Genomic DNA, 14814 nt, shown 5'->3' with positions numbered 1-14814 from the left:
CCCATCTCACCAGCCGTCCTCCCCAGTGAGCACAGCGTCCACGTGTGTCCCTCACCTTAGCTACTCCAGCCCCCAGAGGGTTGCGGGGAGCATGGGGATGGATGGCCATGGCACTGGTCAGCTATGCCATTTCTACCACTTCCCAGCTCAGCAGCCGAGGCCCAGGCGTCACGCTGAGCCGCGAAGCCTCTGAGCCGCTGAGCCTCTAAGCCGCAGTGCAGAGCCCAGGGAGCCAGGACAGTCCTCCGATGCTGAGGCAGCCCATGGCCATAGAGGATGCAGCTGGCTCTTGACCAGGGCCAGGTCACAGCCGCCTTGGCCCAGATCCACGCTACTCCCAGCAGCCGAGGGGACAGACTGGAGCCTGCAGCCGCGCTGGCCCAGCTCCAGCAAAGCTCGGCCAGGCGGACGGGCTCCCTCACCTTCGGGTCCACGCGCAGGGGAGTGTTGCGCTTGATGAAGGATTTCATGACACTGCTGCGGGGGGCCGAGGTCGGGGTCATGAGCATCTGGTTCCTCTGCACGGTGTGCAGGAAGGTCCGGAGGGGCCGCACCACCTGTGGATGAGGACCGGGGTAAGGCCATGCGTGTGCGCATGCTGGGCACCAAGGGAGGGCAGATGCCCACTCACCTTGCTGGCTGGACAGGGCGGGGAAGGGGTCTTGCTCCTGGGGGCTTGCAGCTCCTCCTCCTCCAGCTGCTGCTCCTCGTCCAGCTCACTCACCGCCTGTTTGTAGCTGCGCTTCCTCCTGCCCCAGCGTGGCGAGAGCCGCATCACAGGGCTGAGCCCGGACCCTCCCAGAGCCCCAGCCACACCCATACAAGGTCACCCTGTGAACAAAATGGGCCGAGCACAGGGCCCCAGACTAAACAGCACTGCTGACGTGGCATCTCCCTGACCAACGCTGTGCTGCCCTGTCCTGGTCGTGCAGCCAGGAGGATGCAGACGACGGGGTCTAGGATCCGGTCACCCACTCCCAGACCGGGTTTGTCTCATAGCGGGGTGCCAGCTCCTTCGCTGAGCCGGAGCACTAGGCCCCACCGCTGTCGAGAAGAAACAGAGGCCCCCGACCACAGGCCCACCCTCCCCGAACAAGGACTCAAGGTTCACGCCCCACTGGGCCCCTCAGGATCGTTGCTGGCATGGCCCTGCCAAGACGCAAACCTGACACTCTGGGGTGGCTCCTTGGGGCCATCTGCTTGGTCAGTCCTGGGCTCTGTAAAGACAGCAATTTCGGTGAGGCTGCAGGGACAGCTTGGAGGGGTCAGCCAGCGCCCCCCCACCAGGAGCAGCCATGGCAGGGGCTAGGCTCTCTTCCTGGCAGAACCCAGGGTGGCCACTGGCAGAAGCCATCAGCCTCAGCACCGACTGGCCTTGAGAAATGTGGGGACATCCAGAGCCCAGCATGCTATGCCCAGCCCGTGGACCCCTCACCCCCCATGCCTGGCCCCTGTGACAAGAATGGCAGGACAATCCTATTGAGGTGACCCCAACCATGTCTCATCCACCTCTAACACTGAGAGCTGGGGGGTGGGTAACTTCCAGGAGCTGAAGCCTATGGAAATTGTAAACTCTAACAGACCTGTTACCCAGCCTCAAAACCCCACTCCTCCAGGCCTATTAGCTGGGGTCAGCATGATAGGAGGAGAGAAGGGCTCCTGTGCAGGGTCCCCACGTGGGGTGTGGGGTCAGTACATTTTGTTTCACTGCTCAGGAAAAGAGCCAATCTCCCCTTCCCGTTTAACACTCTCCTCCAAAGGGACCTCGCAGCTTGCCTGTGGGCTACAGGGCTGGCTTGGCCCTTGTCCCTGACCCCCTCATAGAGCTGGGAAGCCTTGTTCAAAGACCTCGCAGCTATCGTGCTCTTCCCACTAAGGAGACATGAGCCAGGCCTCTGGCAGCCTGGGGCTGCCTGAGCCCAAAGCTCTCCTGTCCTCTGCACACAGGGGACCCACAAAGGTGAGAAGTGAGCCCATGGCAGAGACACAACAAGGCCAGGTGTTCACACCCCAGCGCAGAGTTCCTTCCACTGCCCCCAGGAGAGGGGTTCAAGTCTCTGACCTGCACGTTCACAGTCAATGTCCCAATTCAGGCCCCCCACCCCCACCCGGCTTCATACACCGGCCAACCGTGGCCACTCACATGGCCCTTGGAGCAGCTCTAGCCAAAAGCTGGGCGATGAAACCTGCGGACCCAAAGGAGATCTACACACCCCTGGGTCTCATTTACCTTTGGCCGATAGTGCAGGATATGGGCTTCCCTCTCCCCAGACAGAAAGTCAGGCCAAGGCCACTAAGGCCAGCACGGCCCTGGTCTCTGTACATGGCAGGTCAGAGACACTCACCTTGCTGCCCTTCAGAGGGCGTTTCCTGGCCACCAGCCACAGGCCGCGAGCCAGGTGTGCTAATGGCGATCTTGGTGGCACTGCGGGGCACGTTCTTGGGGACCTGGGGGAGGAACCGAGGCTTTGGGGTCTCACCTGGGACTCCCAGGCCCCCGAGCCCTCCTCTCCCCGGCCTGCTGCCTTACCTCTGGCTCATCTGACTCCACAGGCTCAGCCTCCTCACTGGGCTTCTGCTCAGGGCTGAAAACAGAGCAAGAGGCATATGGGACCCGCTCAGCCGGCCTGAGTCCTCCTCACAGGAGCCCTTCCCCAGCCCATCGGATGCCCTGGCCTGGGTCACAAACCCACACTGCCAGGCAGGCCAGGAGGACAGCAGCCAGAGCCCGGGGCTCCCTGGAGTGTCTGCCGCCTGGGCAGACAAGGGCGGTCAGCTTCTGAATTCGGTGCACTCACTGCATCAGGGCCTGATTCGGGACCCCGGCTCCACCCCAACCCCGCGTGCCGGATGAGCCACTGTCTGTCTCTTGTCTCTTGTGAGGCCAGCAGGCCCTTTGAATTTGACAACCCATGGAGCCCACGCCCCAGGGTAAGGCTTGGAGGAGTCAAGGCCAGGCCAGGGATGACACCTGCCTGATTTGCTGCCTGGTTAGAACGGGGTGGGGCTGCAGCAGTAGGCAGTCTCCCCAGGAGGGAAAGCTCAGCACAGGAAATGCTTCCAGCCCTGGGGCTCACCTGCACAGGAATCCATGTGCCCTGCCCAGCCCTGGAAAGGTCCCCAAGCCCTGGAACTGAACTCACCCAACTTTCTGGGGCACCTCAACATTCAGGAGCCTCTCCAGGTAACTGTGACCTGAGGGGAAAACAAATGAATAAATGATGCCTCAGAAACTGGCCAGGCGCCACTCCAAAAGGCCCAGAGAGCCAGGTGCTGGTTGGGGCTTGGCCACTCTTCACCTGCAGCCAGACCCTCTCCACCTCAGAGACCTCCCTTCACTAGAGCCAGGCCCTCTGCACCCCAGAGACCCCTCTTCACTAGACCCAGGCCCTCTCCACCTGAGACCCCCTCCCTTCACTGGACCCAGGCCCTCTCCACCTCAGAGACCTCCCTTTACTGGACCCAGGCCCTCTCCACCCCAGGGACCCCTGTTCACTAGACCCAGGCCCTCTCCACCTGAGACCCCTCCCTTCGCTGGACCCAGGCCCTCTCCACCCCAGGGACCCCTCTTCACTAGACCCAGGCCCTTTCCACCTGAGACCCCTCCCTTCACTAGACCCAGGCCCTCTCCAGCCCAGAGACTCCTCTTCACTAGACGTAGGCCCTCTCCATCCCAGAAACCCCTCCCTTCACCACGTACAGAGGCCCTGAGCACATTCTCTCTGCTCCTAGCAGCCTCAGTAGAGTTGCTGCTTTATGTCTCCTACTGCTCCCTAGCTGGCAACCTGCCCATCTGAGGGCACGTCTTGGCTCCTTCACCAGCCTGGGAGTATCTTGGGAATGTCTGATTCCAGGCCCCCAACATCCAGCATGGGGCCCAACAAAAAGCAGCTAATTCATTCCACAATTATTCTTTGAGGGCCTACTATGTACCAGGCCCTGAGCCAGGCCCCGGAGACCCAATGGTGAGCAAAACAGAGCCAGTATCCGGTCTGTATTACCATCAAATAATCCTGCGGAAGACATGTGGTATGTGTGATGACAAGACAGAGCAGAGGATTTTGAAAGACCATAAGGGGGATGGGACCTGAGCTGGTCTAGAGGCTGTGACGTGAAGGAAAAGAAGGTCACAAAGGGGCAGGGTTGGCAGGGAGAAGGATGCCCAGGCCAGAGGTTCTCAAAGCGCACTCTCGGACTTCTGGAAGTCAAGTGCCCAAGAAGACCCTTTCCGGCAGGATCCGTGAAGTCCTGTTTCCATCATAACACAAAAACATAATTTTCCCTTTTCACTGTGCTGGGATTTGCCCCAAAAGTGCAAAAGCAATGCTAGGTGACACTGCTGGAGCCTGAGCGCCAGATGGAGGTCGTGAAACCAAACTGTTCACACGCTCAGCACAGAAATGTCCAGTTTCACTTAAGAATGTCCTTGATGAAGGAGTAAAAACAATGAATTTTATCAAATCTAAACTTAAATACATGCCTTCGGAATCCTCCATATGAAAGTTTGAGAGTGGAAAGTTTGCGTGGTGCCCTCTGCTGCCCACCCGTGTCTCTGCAGAAAGCGCCCATATTTGAGTACCCAGCCCAACTAACCACTTTTCATGGAAATATTTTTAATTGAAAAGGCAACTGGCAAACCATGGCTATTCCATCTTGGATACTTGGCAGACATTTTCTTAAAAAATGAAGTCAGTCTGTCACTTAATATAAGACAATAAATAATATTTGCTGCCAACAATTAAAAAATGAGGCCCCTCCAAGAAAAGGCAAAAAATAAAATTTAAAAAAATATGTGTGCACTACCATGAGCTTCATAGCTTCCCAATACCTACAGACTTTTCCCATGAGATCAGAAAACAAATGTGTGTTTTTTTAAAAAACAGATGAGGAAGGGTGTCAACAACCTGGAAGGTGCACATAACTCAGTAACATAGTATTTTTCCAAATGACCAATGCACAAGGCTACAAAATCAGACGTGGCTAAAAGTTCCATTCAAAGTGCAAGACAGACCAAGGTGGGATCAAGGATAGTTTTGGATTTCACACTACAAGGAGCATCTAAGAAGCCACTTGTTTTGGGTTATGCCCAAATTATCAAAAAAAAAAAAAGAATGTGCACAATTATCTGAAAAGACTCTTTAAAGTACTCCACTCTTTTCCAACTACGTATCTGCGTGAGGCCAACTTGTCTTCATATGCTTTACCCCAAACAACACAAGGCAACAGACGGAGCACAGAACCCGCTGCTTTCTTTTGAGCCACACGTTCAAAAGATCTGCAAGATGTCGAAGTGTGCCAGTGTCCTCATTACTGTTTTGTTTCGGAGAAGAGTTATTTATTTTATTCATTAAAAAAAAGAAATCTAACGTTAATAGATAATGGGCTTTTTTAAATATCAAAGTATTAAATAATTTTCTTCATCTTCAGTATCACCGTAATAGGACTACAGAGAATAAAATATTAAATAATACTGAAACATTTTCAATCCCGCAGTTTTAGTTTCTAATACAGTAACTATCAGTGGACGGAACCCTCATAATCAGAAGCTCTTGGGGTCCTCCGTAATTTTTAAGACTGAAAGCAGGTGCTTAGCCTGAAAGTTGAGAGCTGCTGGTCCAGGCAAAAGGCACAGCACCTGCAAAGGCCGTGAGGCAGGTAAGGGCAGGCTTTTCTGAAGGGAAGCTCAGAGACAGCTTGGGTGAAGCCAGGCGGTGCCCATGGGAGGAAGGGAAGGAGGGGAAAAGAACAAAGGGCTGGAGCAGCAAACTGTGAGGCAGAGAGAGAAGAACAGCAGGACCCTGCTTCCGGGGGTGTAGTGGGGCCTGGGGCAGCAGGAGGGAGCGCTACAGAGCCCGGCCTGCTCCCACCTGCGGGGTCCAGGAGCCAAAATGGCTCCCCTTGTTTCCCATCCCAGCTCAGGGCTCAGTGAGGGAGCAGAGGGATGAGGAGAGGCCACGTGACTGCACAACTCTTCTGCCAGCACAAGGACTCCTCTGGAATGTTCAGTGCCATCTCTATGCCATTTGGGTCTCAGGCCTGGTGTGGTGGCAGGGAGATGGCGTCAGTCCTGGCAGAGGGACAGATCGGCGGTTCCCCAATGCAGAGGTGGCTGGGGGACCCCAAAGAGCAGGACCCTCCAAAAACTTTGAAGTGGCCTCTGCCTAACGGCTTTAGAGCCCACCCACCCGTCGTCAACTGCTGTACCATTTCTTTGCCCAACAGCTCGATCTGGCCAAAGTGCGCCAGGCCAGGAGCGCAGGGGATGAAAGCCCCTGCCCGGCAGCCCCTCGCCTCAGTGTTCCACCTGACTTCCAGGGGCTCCCCCACAGCACCAGGCCCCTTCACTGGCAGGCCTTCCTGTCTCACTTCCCCACGACCCCGCTGCAGGCGTTTCCCGCGCCTCCAAAGTTAACAAGTTGCACTCAAATCCTGACATCAAGGCTGCTTCTGAGGGACCCAAACTAAGACACCCCCCTCCCCCTTCACTCCAAGTTGCCTGGCCAGCCAAGCCCGAGCCTGGGCATCAGGAAGGCCTCCAGGAAGCCTCTCCCCTCACTGTTCCACACTCTCGCAGCCCAGTTCAGGTCAGGGTCAGCCTGGCCACACCCAGACTGAGCATCAGGAACACAGGCCTTCTCGGGTTTTATGGCGAAGACTGACTGAGCCGGTACCATACCCAAGCATTAAGATGGGGTCTCTATCCACATTCAAAGGCAGGTGTTGTCACCATTTAACAGATGGGAAAACTGAGGTCCTGAGAAGGATGTGCCCAAGGTTACCATTGCCACGTTTTACTGTCTCCCTCCTTTCCCTCCTCCTTCCACTTCCAGGTGGATGAGCCCTGCGCTCAGAGTGAGACAGACTTGTCTAGTCTCTCCCCCGCCCTCCCTCTGGAGCTCCAGGCTCACCTGCTCCATCAGACCCCTTCCAAGGATCAGATTCAGGCCTGAGGTAACCACCAAGGCAAGTCAGACACATCTCAGCCGTTCTGACAATCCAAAAACGGACAGTGTGCCAGGCGCCCGGACTACTTGTCCTCAGGCCCCAGGACCCGGAGCAAGTCCTTCCCCAAGTGGGGAAAAGACCTGGCAAGGTGAGGCGCCCTTACCTGCCGGACCGAACCCCACTCCAGGGCTCTCCATAAGGCCTCCACAGCAAGCAGCCCACCATCCCAGGAAGGCCGAAACGTGGGGCTCAAGCCCGCTTCCCAATTTTATAGATTCGGTGGCCACCATAAGCTTCAGGTTCCTCCTCTGTAAAGTGGCCAGGAATTCTAACAGGCTAGCAGTGTTGCTGTTAGCAAATGAGAATCTAGTGTTTCGTACATCTGGAAGTGCCAGGCAGGCAGTGACCCCAATTTTAAGACAAAGTCACTTAAAACCTGGCCCTTCTCCATCAACCCCACTGCCTCGCCGTCCTCTGGCTGGACCCTGGCAGCAGCCTCTTCCCTGGTCTCCCTGCCTCCTTCGCTCCCTTCCTTTTGGCCATTTTCACACAGTGCCAGGGACCTTTCAACAACCATCAAGGAACCACATCCTCCGCGTGAGTGGAGTCAAGCCCAAGCCCCTTGTGTGGCACATGAGCCCAAGATACCCCATCACTTGCCAAGTTATTCCTCTGGGTCCTCGTACAGGCTGTTCCCTCTGCCAGGGATACCTTTCCTCCCATTTTTTCCCACCTGCCAAAAGCCTGGGCATCCTTCAAAACCCTCCCAGCTCAGACCCCACCTCCTCCAGGCTGCCAGCCCTGACTCTTACAGCTGCCTATCCTCCTCTGTGGCTCATAACAGCTACTCCCACCAGAACAATGGTCCCCTGAGCTGGGACCAGATGCTGATAAAGTGGCTAACGTGAGAGGCGCCTGAGTGACGCGGTGAGTTAAGGTTAAGCCTCTGACTTTTGGTTTCGGCTCAGGTTGTGATCTGGGGATTGTGGGATGAGCTCCATACTCAGCAGGGGGTCTGCTTAAGCCTCTCTCCCTCTCTCAGCCCTTCCCCCCTTGTGTGCACACTATCTCTCTCAAATAAATAAATCTTAAAAAAAAAAAAAAAAGAAGGCTAACATTAACAGCTGAGGCCCACGAAGTTTCTGTAACCTGCTCACGGGGCAGGTAAATGGCTGAGTTCTCTGTCCTTCCGGAATGAGCCTGCTGCAGTGAGCACCCCCATCTCTTTCCCTCAGTATCTCCAGACCAGCAGTTGCGCTACCAGGAGGCGGCCTACAAACATGGGCAATCTACGTGAGCCTCTGTGGCAAGAAAGTGGAACACACCGGCCCCGGGGAAAAGGCCTAGGTTTGAGCCTCAACGTGGCCATTAATCACAGGGACACTGTGGCCAACCTTCCTGGACCTTAGTTTCCTCATTTGTAAAATAAGAGGGTTGGACTACATTTGCGCTGTCCAATATGACAGCCACTAGTTTAAATATAAATTAAGTAAAATGTAATAAAACTAAAAATTCAGTTCCTCGATCACACTAGCCACTTTCTGAGGGCTCAACAGCCACATGTGGCTAGCAGTGGCTATGGTAGGGGACAGCACGGACAGGGAACATTCACACCATTGCAGAAAGTTCTAGAGACAGCTCCTTGCTAGATGGTTCCCCAGAGCTCCTCTGGCTGAGCCAAGCACCAAGGACCCTCCACAGCGCCCCCACCGACTGCTGAGCCCCACCCCCCAGACTCACAGATGATGCGGGCGGAGGCAGCTGGCTTTTCGGTGGCTTTCTTGCCAATCCTGCTTGACCTGCGGACATAATTCTCCTGTTTGGCCACCAGGGAGTACTTCTGGGCCAGCGAGACCTGGCGGCCAGGGGAGGACGGCGCAATCAGGCTGCGCCGCACTGACTGCGGGTCTACGCGGGTACCCGTGGGCGTTGAGCAGTTATCCGGCAGGATGGGAGCCAGCACCCGCTCCTGCCACGGGGAGGCGGGAGAGCCCGACAGGTCCTGCAGGCCAGGGGAAGCCTGCGCGATCCTGAGCTTGGAGGCTGACCGGCTTGCTCTGACCCCTCGGCCCTTGGGGTCCTGGGGTGTGGCCATCAGAGAGCTCACAGTGACAGATTCCAGTCTCCCAGCCTCTGGCTTCTTGGGGATTGATTCCTCCTCCGATATCGAGATGCTGTGGTCGGTGGGAGCTGCGGCTGGAGGGGACAGAGCCGGAGAAGGCGTCTGGGCGGACTGGAGCCGGCAGAGGTGTTGCTCGGCACTGCGGCGCTCCCTGACGCTGATCTCCACCACGGGCACCAGCGGGCCCTGGGCCAGGCTATTCTCAAGCTTCTTGGTCAGGGCTGTGGGAGACTCAGGGCTGGGCGAAGGGGCGGCTAATGCCGCAGTGGCCGCCGCAGCTGCAGCCGCAGCGCGGGTCATCCGCCGCAGGACAGAGCCGTTCTCCCCGACCACCGTGGCCAGCTTCTCCGCCTTGTCCTTGCTACGGAGGTGCCGGGAGCTCAGCTGGCTGCTCCGGGTTTTTCTGCGGGACAACCTGCTGGAGGCAGCAGAGCAGAAGCTGAGACAACCCGACAGGGCAAGGGGCACCCCTAAAATCGAGCAGGTGGCACCGATCTTCCCAGGAGCCACCGATCTCCCCAGGAGCCACTAGGTCACATGGAGTATGGATCAGAGGGCTTGGAGGCGGAAGACCAAGGCTCTAGTCCAGGCTGGGCCAACCCCCAGCCGAGACCCCTGGCTGTTCCTCTTTGAGCCTCAGCCTCCTTACCTATGAATCGGGATAATGCCAGACCTCGCAGAACTGCCAGGAAGATTAAATTCACACAAACTTCCCGCTGAGATCACACTGCGCCAAGCATCTTGCTGAAGGCTCTACTCATGCTGTCACTTCATCTACAAGGCGGCCCTGAGAGGCAGGGACCACCCTCGTCACCTTAGAGATGAGCACACTGAGGCTCAAAGGTGGAAAATTAACCCAAGGACACCCAGCCACAACGGGGCAGAGCGACGGTGCATGAGCTAGGGACTACCTGACCCCAAGACCCAGCCTCTTTCCCCTAGGACCCTGCAGCCCATGGTCATTTCCACGGGGAATTATCAAGTATGGCAACAGGGGGAACCCTGGTCCAGAACTCTGGTTCAGTTCACCGAGCAGAAGGTTGTATTCTTTTTCTTCTCCCACCTCTAGAAATCCTTCCCATCCTCCAAGACGTAGAACAAACACACACACACACACACACACACACACACACACACACACACACTGGACTCCATGGTATTGGGTCGTGCTTTATTTCCCTGGGACATTTTACCCCTCAACACAGCCCACATGGCATCCACCACTACTCCTGCCGGCCTCCGCTCCCCGTGAACACCTGCAAATCAAAGTCTCCTGGTGGGGAACCAGGCCTCCAGAGACCCCACCTGCCCAGCTGACCATCCTCCCACCTTTTCCGGATGGGGTCTCTGTTTTCATCCTGAATATAAGAAACCCGTCTCTTCTTCCGCCGGTTCTTCTGAGAAGGTGTTTTGGGCATCAGCTCGGGCTCCTTGCTGAATTCTCTGTTTGGTACAAGGAGGGTGATGATCAAAGCTGCTCCAGAACCGCCAGCCCATTCCCCGACCCCGCCTGCCCCACCCCTTTCCTGGCTGTGACAAGCTGAGCTGGGACGACTTGCAGGCCATGAGCAAGGCCCCTGCCAGGCACTTGGGGCTTCCTCGCAGAGACACAGAGCAGAGCAAGGCTACCAGGCAAGCCTCCGCAGCCCCACCCCGAGGGCCAGCCCAGCACCACCTCCCCTCCTTCCCATGATCCAAGGGCAGCCCCCAGCACACCGGGCACCCTGGAGGGATGCCTGGCAGCCTGTCTTGTGGGTCAGGTAGGGATGTAGGCTGCTGTGCCCCCAAAGCACCTCCTGCCAGCACGCCCCTGCCTTTACCTGGTGAACATGCGCTCGGCCTCCTCCTCGATCTCTTCGAGCCACACCATGTCCTTATTGTCCACGTTGCAGATAAACTCCATGAGCTTCTGGTCACACAGCTCCAGCAGGTGAATGGGCCCTGGGGCTGTCGACCCCATGGTGACTCTATCTGGTGAAAGCAGACAAGAGGCACAAGGGCTCAGGGTTGGGGGCTGGGACCTCCTCCAGGGGAAGACCCTGCCAGGGCACAGCACCCATCCCCCCAGCCACAACCACCCAGTACCTGAATCAGAGCCTCTTCCTGCTCGCAGCCACCCCCACAGGTGCAAAATCCCAAATGCCAATCCACTAGCCTCATTTTTGCAAAAAGAAGGGCCCACCCTTCTTGCTCTTCAAACGCCTTCCCAATCGACCGCCCTGATGCCACCCACAGCCCACTGTTCCCTTAAGTCCACACTTCCCAGCCAATTCTGGTAGCAACAGCCCTTACAAATGTCCTTTTCTGGGTCTTAAAATGACAAGGCATGGCCAACCACTTTCCTGGATCAGGGAGAAACTGCAGCCAGCACAGGACCCCTCTCTACCTGCCCAATCACAGGCCTGTGGGTTCCCCTCTTACTACCTGTGGGTGAGCAAGGGCTAGACACAGCCACCCTGAGCTACACACAAGTTGACCCCTGGCATCGGGCCAAAGAACATCAGCTCCAACTGCTTCTTCCAAAGGCCAGTGAACAGAGGGTTCTGCATTCCAAAGGAGTTGGTAAGAAAGCAGGGATTCAGAGACAAGCTCCTCTCCAAAGAGCTCCCTACCGCCTTCTCCCTTAAACTGAAATGATGAGAGAGCAGAAGGGGAGTGGATAAGCAATGTCTTATTTTTAAGAAATACAAAAAGAAATTTGTATTAAAAAATACAAAAAATACAAAACCAATGGCTCTTAATTTCTAAAAAACCCAGCAACTCACCTATCCTCAAGGCTCAATTATAAAATCACCATCAAAGCCCCAGGCCAGGAAGAAGTGCTCATTTAGTCACAGCAGGAGCTCAGTAAATATCCCTACGGGGGAATGAATGAGTGATGGACATCAGCCATCATAACAAACTGTGTGTCTCATGCCACGGCAGTGACCCGCCACTCTGATCTACACCCGTAAATTCGAGAACCATGCAGAGCTCAGCCTCCCACAGAAGACGGATGCTCCTAGTTGGGGCGCCTGGGTGGCGCAGTCAGTTAAACAGCCAGCTCTTGGTTTTGGCTTGGGTCATGACCTCAAGGTCGCAGAATCGAGCCCCAAGCCAGAGCCCTACATCTGCTTGAGTTTCTCTCTCCCTCTGCCCCTCCCCACTGTGCATGCTCTCATTCGCTCTCTCTCTTCCTAAAATAAATAAATCTTAAAAAAAAAAAAAAAAAAAGAGGATGGAACCTCCTGGAAGGAGGGACTAAGTCACTGATCCCTTATAGAGCTTGAAATCAGGTCCTGTTGCAGCTTCACAAGACTTCCTGAGGCCTGATCTCCAGGGTACCCTAGCCTTTGTTCCTCCAGCAAGATCTGCCCTCTATCTGGAAACTTCTGCCTCCTATTTGTACCTGGATCTCAGCAACTCACGAAGGACCTGACCACCACCTACGATCCCATCCATCAATTTCAATTCTCCGCATGGCACTTGGGTAACTATATATCTAACTTATTGCCTGTCTCTGCCCACTAAACATTTGCTTCCTCGGGACAAGCCCCTGTCTGTCTTGCTTGCGGATGAAAAAGCCCAGAGCCTGGCACAGTGCCTGGCATAAAAGGAATACTTATTGAATGAATTAATTCATCTGTCAGTTCTATGCCTAGAAATAAACATTCTACAGGTACTTTCCCCCCCAGGCAACACACAGGGATACCATTCTACACAGGTTAGGGCACGCCATACACAGGTTAGGCCCCTGCTCCTAGATGCCCACTAATCAGGGTAGGGCCCGTTGAGCAGGATGGCAGAAGCTTTGGGCAGAGACAGCACTAAAGCCAGCCAATCGCAGGCATGGCCTCTCTGCTGCCATCCCTCGCCCCAGACCCTCTGTCCCAGAGCTCAGCTCTGGCAAAGTGTGGGACTCCAGTTCCAGGCCAGGAAAGAGAAAATTGTTTAAGGAAGCCAAAACCAAAACAAAGGTTCACTGAAGAGCTACAGCAAGCAACAATTTACTATCTTTTTTTTTCTAAGTATTTGTTCAAAACAACAGAGTTGGTGAGAATTTCTTTCACAAAGTGCGAATAACTGCTTATTTAGGCTTCTTCCATGGAAAAGTTTTTTGGGTTTTTTTTTTTTTTTTTTTTGAGACCTCAGCTTGGCTACTTAAAAAGTCTCACTGTAAGTAAGAACCGAGGTGACACTGAGAAAGAAAGATCAGTGTACCACAGAGGCTCCTGGAAAGAATAGCAGAAAATCTCTTCCGCGGGTGTAAGAACCTGTGTGCACAAACCCAGGGCACCCAACATCCCACCCAGGGAGAAGTGAACTCACCTTCCTCTCCCAGTACCTCCCTCACACCACACACCAGACCAGAGCCGCCTCCTCACCCCACCCCCGGCCTCCTGTGCTGTGCCTTTTTTTTGAGGCACCTTTGAGGTGCAGGAAGTGGGGCACTTAACCGACTACGACACCTCAGTGAAGGCCGGTCGCGATCATAAATAGCTGCTCCCACTTACTCAGTCCTGCCTCGATGCTAAGGTGGAGCACCGTCCCATTTAACTCTCACCACGATCTCAAGGATACCCGCGTGCAAATGAGGAAACTGAGGCAAAGAGAAGTTAAGTCAAAGTCACCCAGTAAATCAGGGGCGGGGTCTGGATTTAAACTGCGCTGGTAACCACAAGCTACGCCGCCGGCTGGATTTCTGTCCCTGAAAGGCAGGCGCCAAATTTAGGCTCTGGGCACCCGCAGGGAAAGCCACGGGCGGCGGGATGGAATTGAACCGCTGACTGCGAACGTCCTTGGGAAGGGACAAAATGAGAAGCAGCACTGGCCTCCGGAAATGGTCAATTTAAAATGTTGCTCAGCTGGTGGGGGAGGTGTTGAGCGAGGATTAACTGTACAGAAATGCCATCTGGCGTAATCCCGGGTTGGTGTGCGCTTCCTGTGCCTCCAGGTCAACAAAGGGCCTCCTAGCACAAAACAGGGTGCTAGGCACCCGAGCAGGGGCGGGGGGGAGAGGGTTATTATTCTTTCGGAATCTGGTGATCTAGGTGGAGGGTAAGGGGTCATCTCAGGCGCCAGGACCAAGGCAGATCACCTCGCCACTTGGAAGAGGTGGCGCCCGTCCATTTCCAGGCCGCGGGGCGAAGCGCGGGGGGGTGTCACGCCCCCGGTCTGAAGTTGGAGGGAGGCTATAGAATCGCCAACCACCCCCAGCCCCGCCGGACGCCCCGCGCACTCACTCGACTGCACCGCGTCTCCTAAGTGCTGCTCCGATCCAAGTCCGGCGGCCTCCCTAGCAGAGCCCCCGGCCGGCCCAAACCCTCAGCTCCGGGTCTCCAGGGCTCACGGCTTCGGAGAAGCAATGGGGCGGTGCAGCGCGGCGAAACCTCCGAAATTTCAAAACTGAAGATTCGACCAATCTCCGGTAAGTTTGTCTGGACGCTGCAAGACTCTAGACCAATCAGGTAAGAGAAAGCGCCAGCCCGGCCGCCTATTAGCTACGTGGGTTGGCCGTCTGCGGAACTAAGAGGCGGGGAAAGGAAGGGCTGAAACTTTAACCTGCTCAGCTTCCGGGAGCGGCGGCAAGCTGCCGAGGGAGGAAGTCGTGCTCTGTGAGGAATGCGCGCGCAGGGCCTCTCGCGCCGGAACTGCAAGCCCCAGCATGCACTGCGAGGCCCCGCAGGGTAGGGAGGCGTGCGGGGCCGAGAGGCCTGGGCATGTGTGGGGCAGGACTTCGGAACCGTGTGTGTCCGTGGAGCCTTACA

General features: G+C 55.8%; 1 protein-coding gene across 3 annotated transcripts in view; it reads right to left on the bottom strand.

Annotated features, from left to right (window-relative positions):
* INCENP (inner centromere protein) overlaps positions 1–14540 on the bottom strand; it is a 28288-nt gene extending 13748 nt beyond the window's left edge. Inside the window, exons 1-10 of one of the 3 annotated variants that reach the window (XM_057317173.1) lie at positions 14290–14540; positions 10888–11034; positions 10397–10510; positions 8686–9485; positions 3144–3195; positions 2531–2585; positions 2346–2448; positions 1166–1217; positions 632–749; positions 423–557 (exon numbers count right to left, since the gene is read on the bottom strand). In XM_057317173.1, coding sequence (XP_057173156.1) covers positions 423–557; positions 632–749; positions 1166–1217; positions 2346–2448; positions 2531–2585; positions 3144–3195; positions 8686–9485; positions 10397–10510; positions 10888–11027 — 1569 coding nt within the window. In that variant the 5' untranslated portion in view covers positions 11028–11034; positions 14290–14540. Of the gene's footprint in view, positions 1–422; positions 558–631; positions 750–1165; positions 1218–2345; positions 2449–2530; positions 2586–3143; positions 3196–8685; positions 9486–10396; positions 10511–10887; positions 11039–14289 lie in introns of all 3 variants that reach the window. The other 2 variants (XM_057317172.1, XM_026487797.4) reach the window with 2 other exon arrangements.
* Between the last annotated feature and the right edge of the window lie 274 nt (positions 14541–14814).

The sequence above is a fragment of the Ursus arctos genome, unplaced genomic scaffold (assembly GCF_023065955.2).
Source record: "Ursus arctos isolate Adak ecotype North America unplaced genomic scaffold, UrsArc2.0 scaffold_23, whole genome shotgun sequence".
Lineage (NCBI taxonomy): Eukaryota > Metazoa > Chordata > Mammalia > Carnivora > Ursidae > Ursus > Ursus arctos.
The sequence above is the reverse complement of the archived record's forward strand: the minus strand, read 5'-3'. Positions and strand labels throughout refer to the sequence as shown.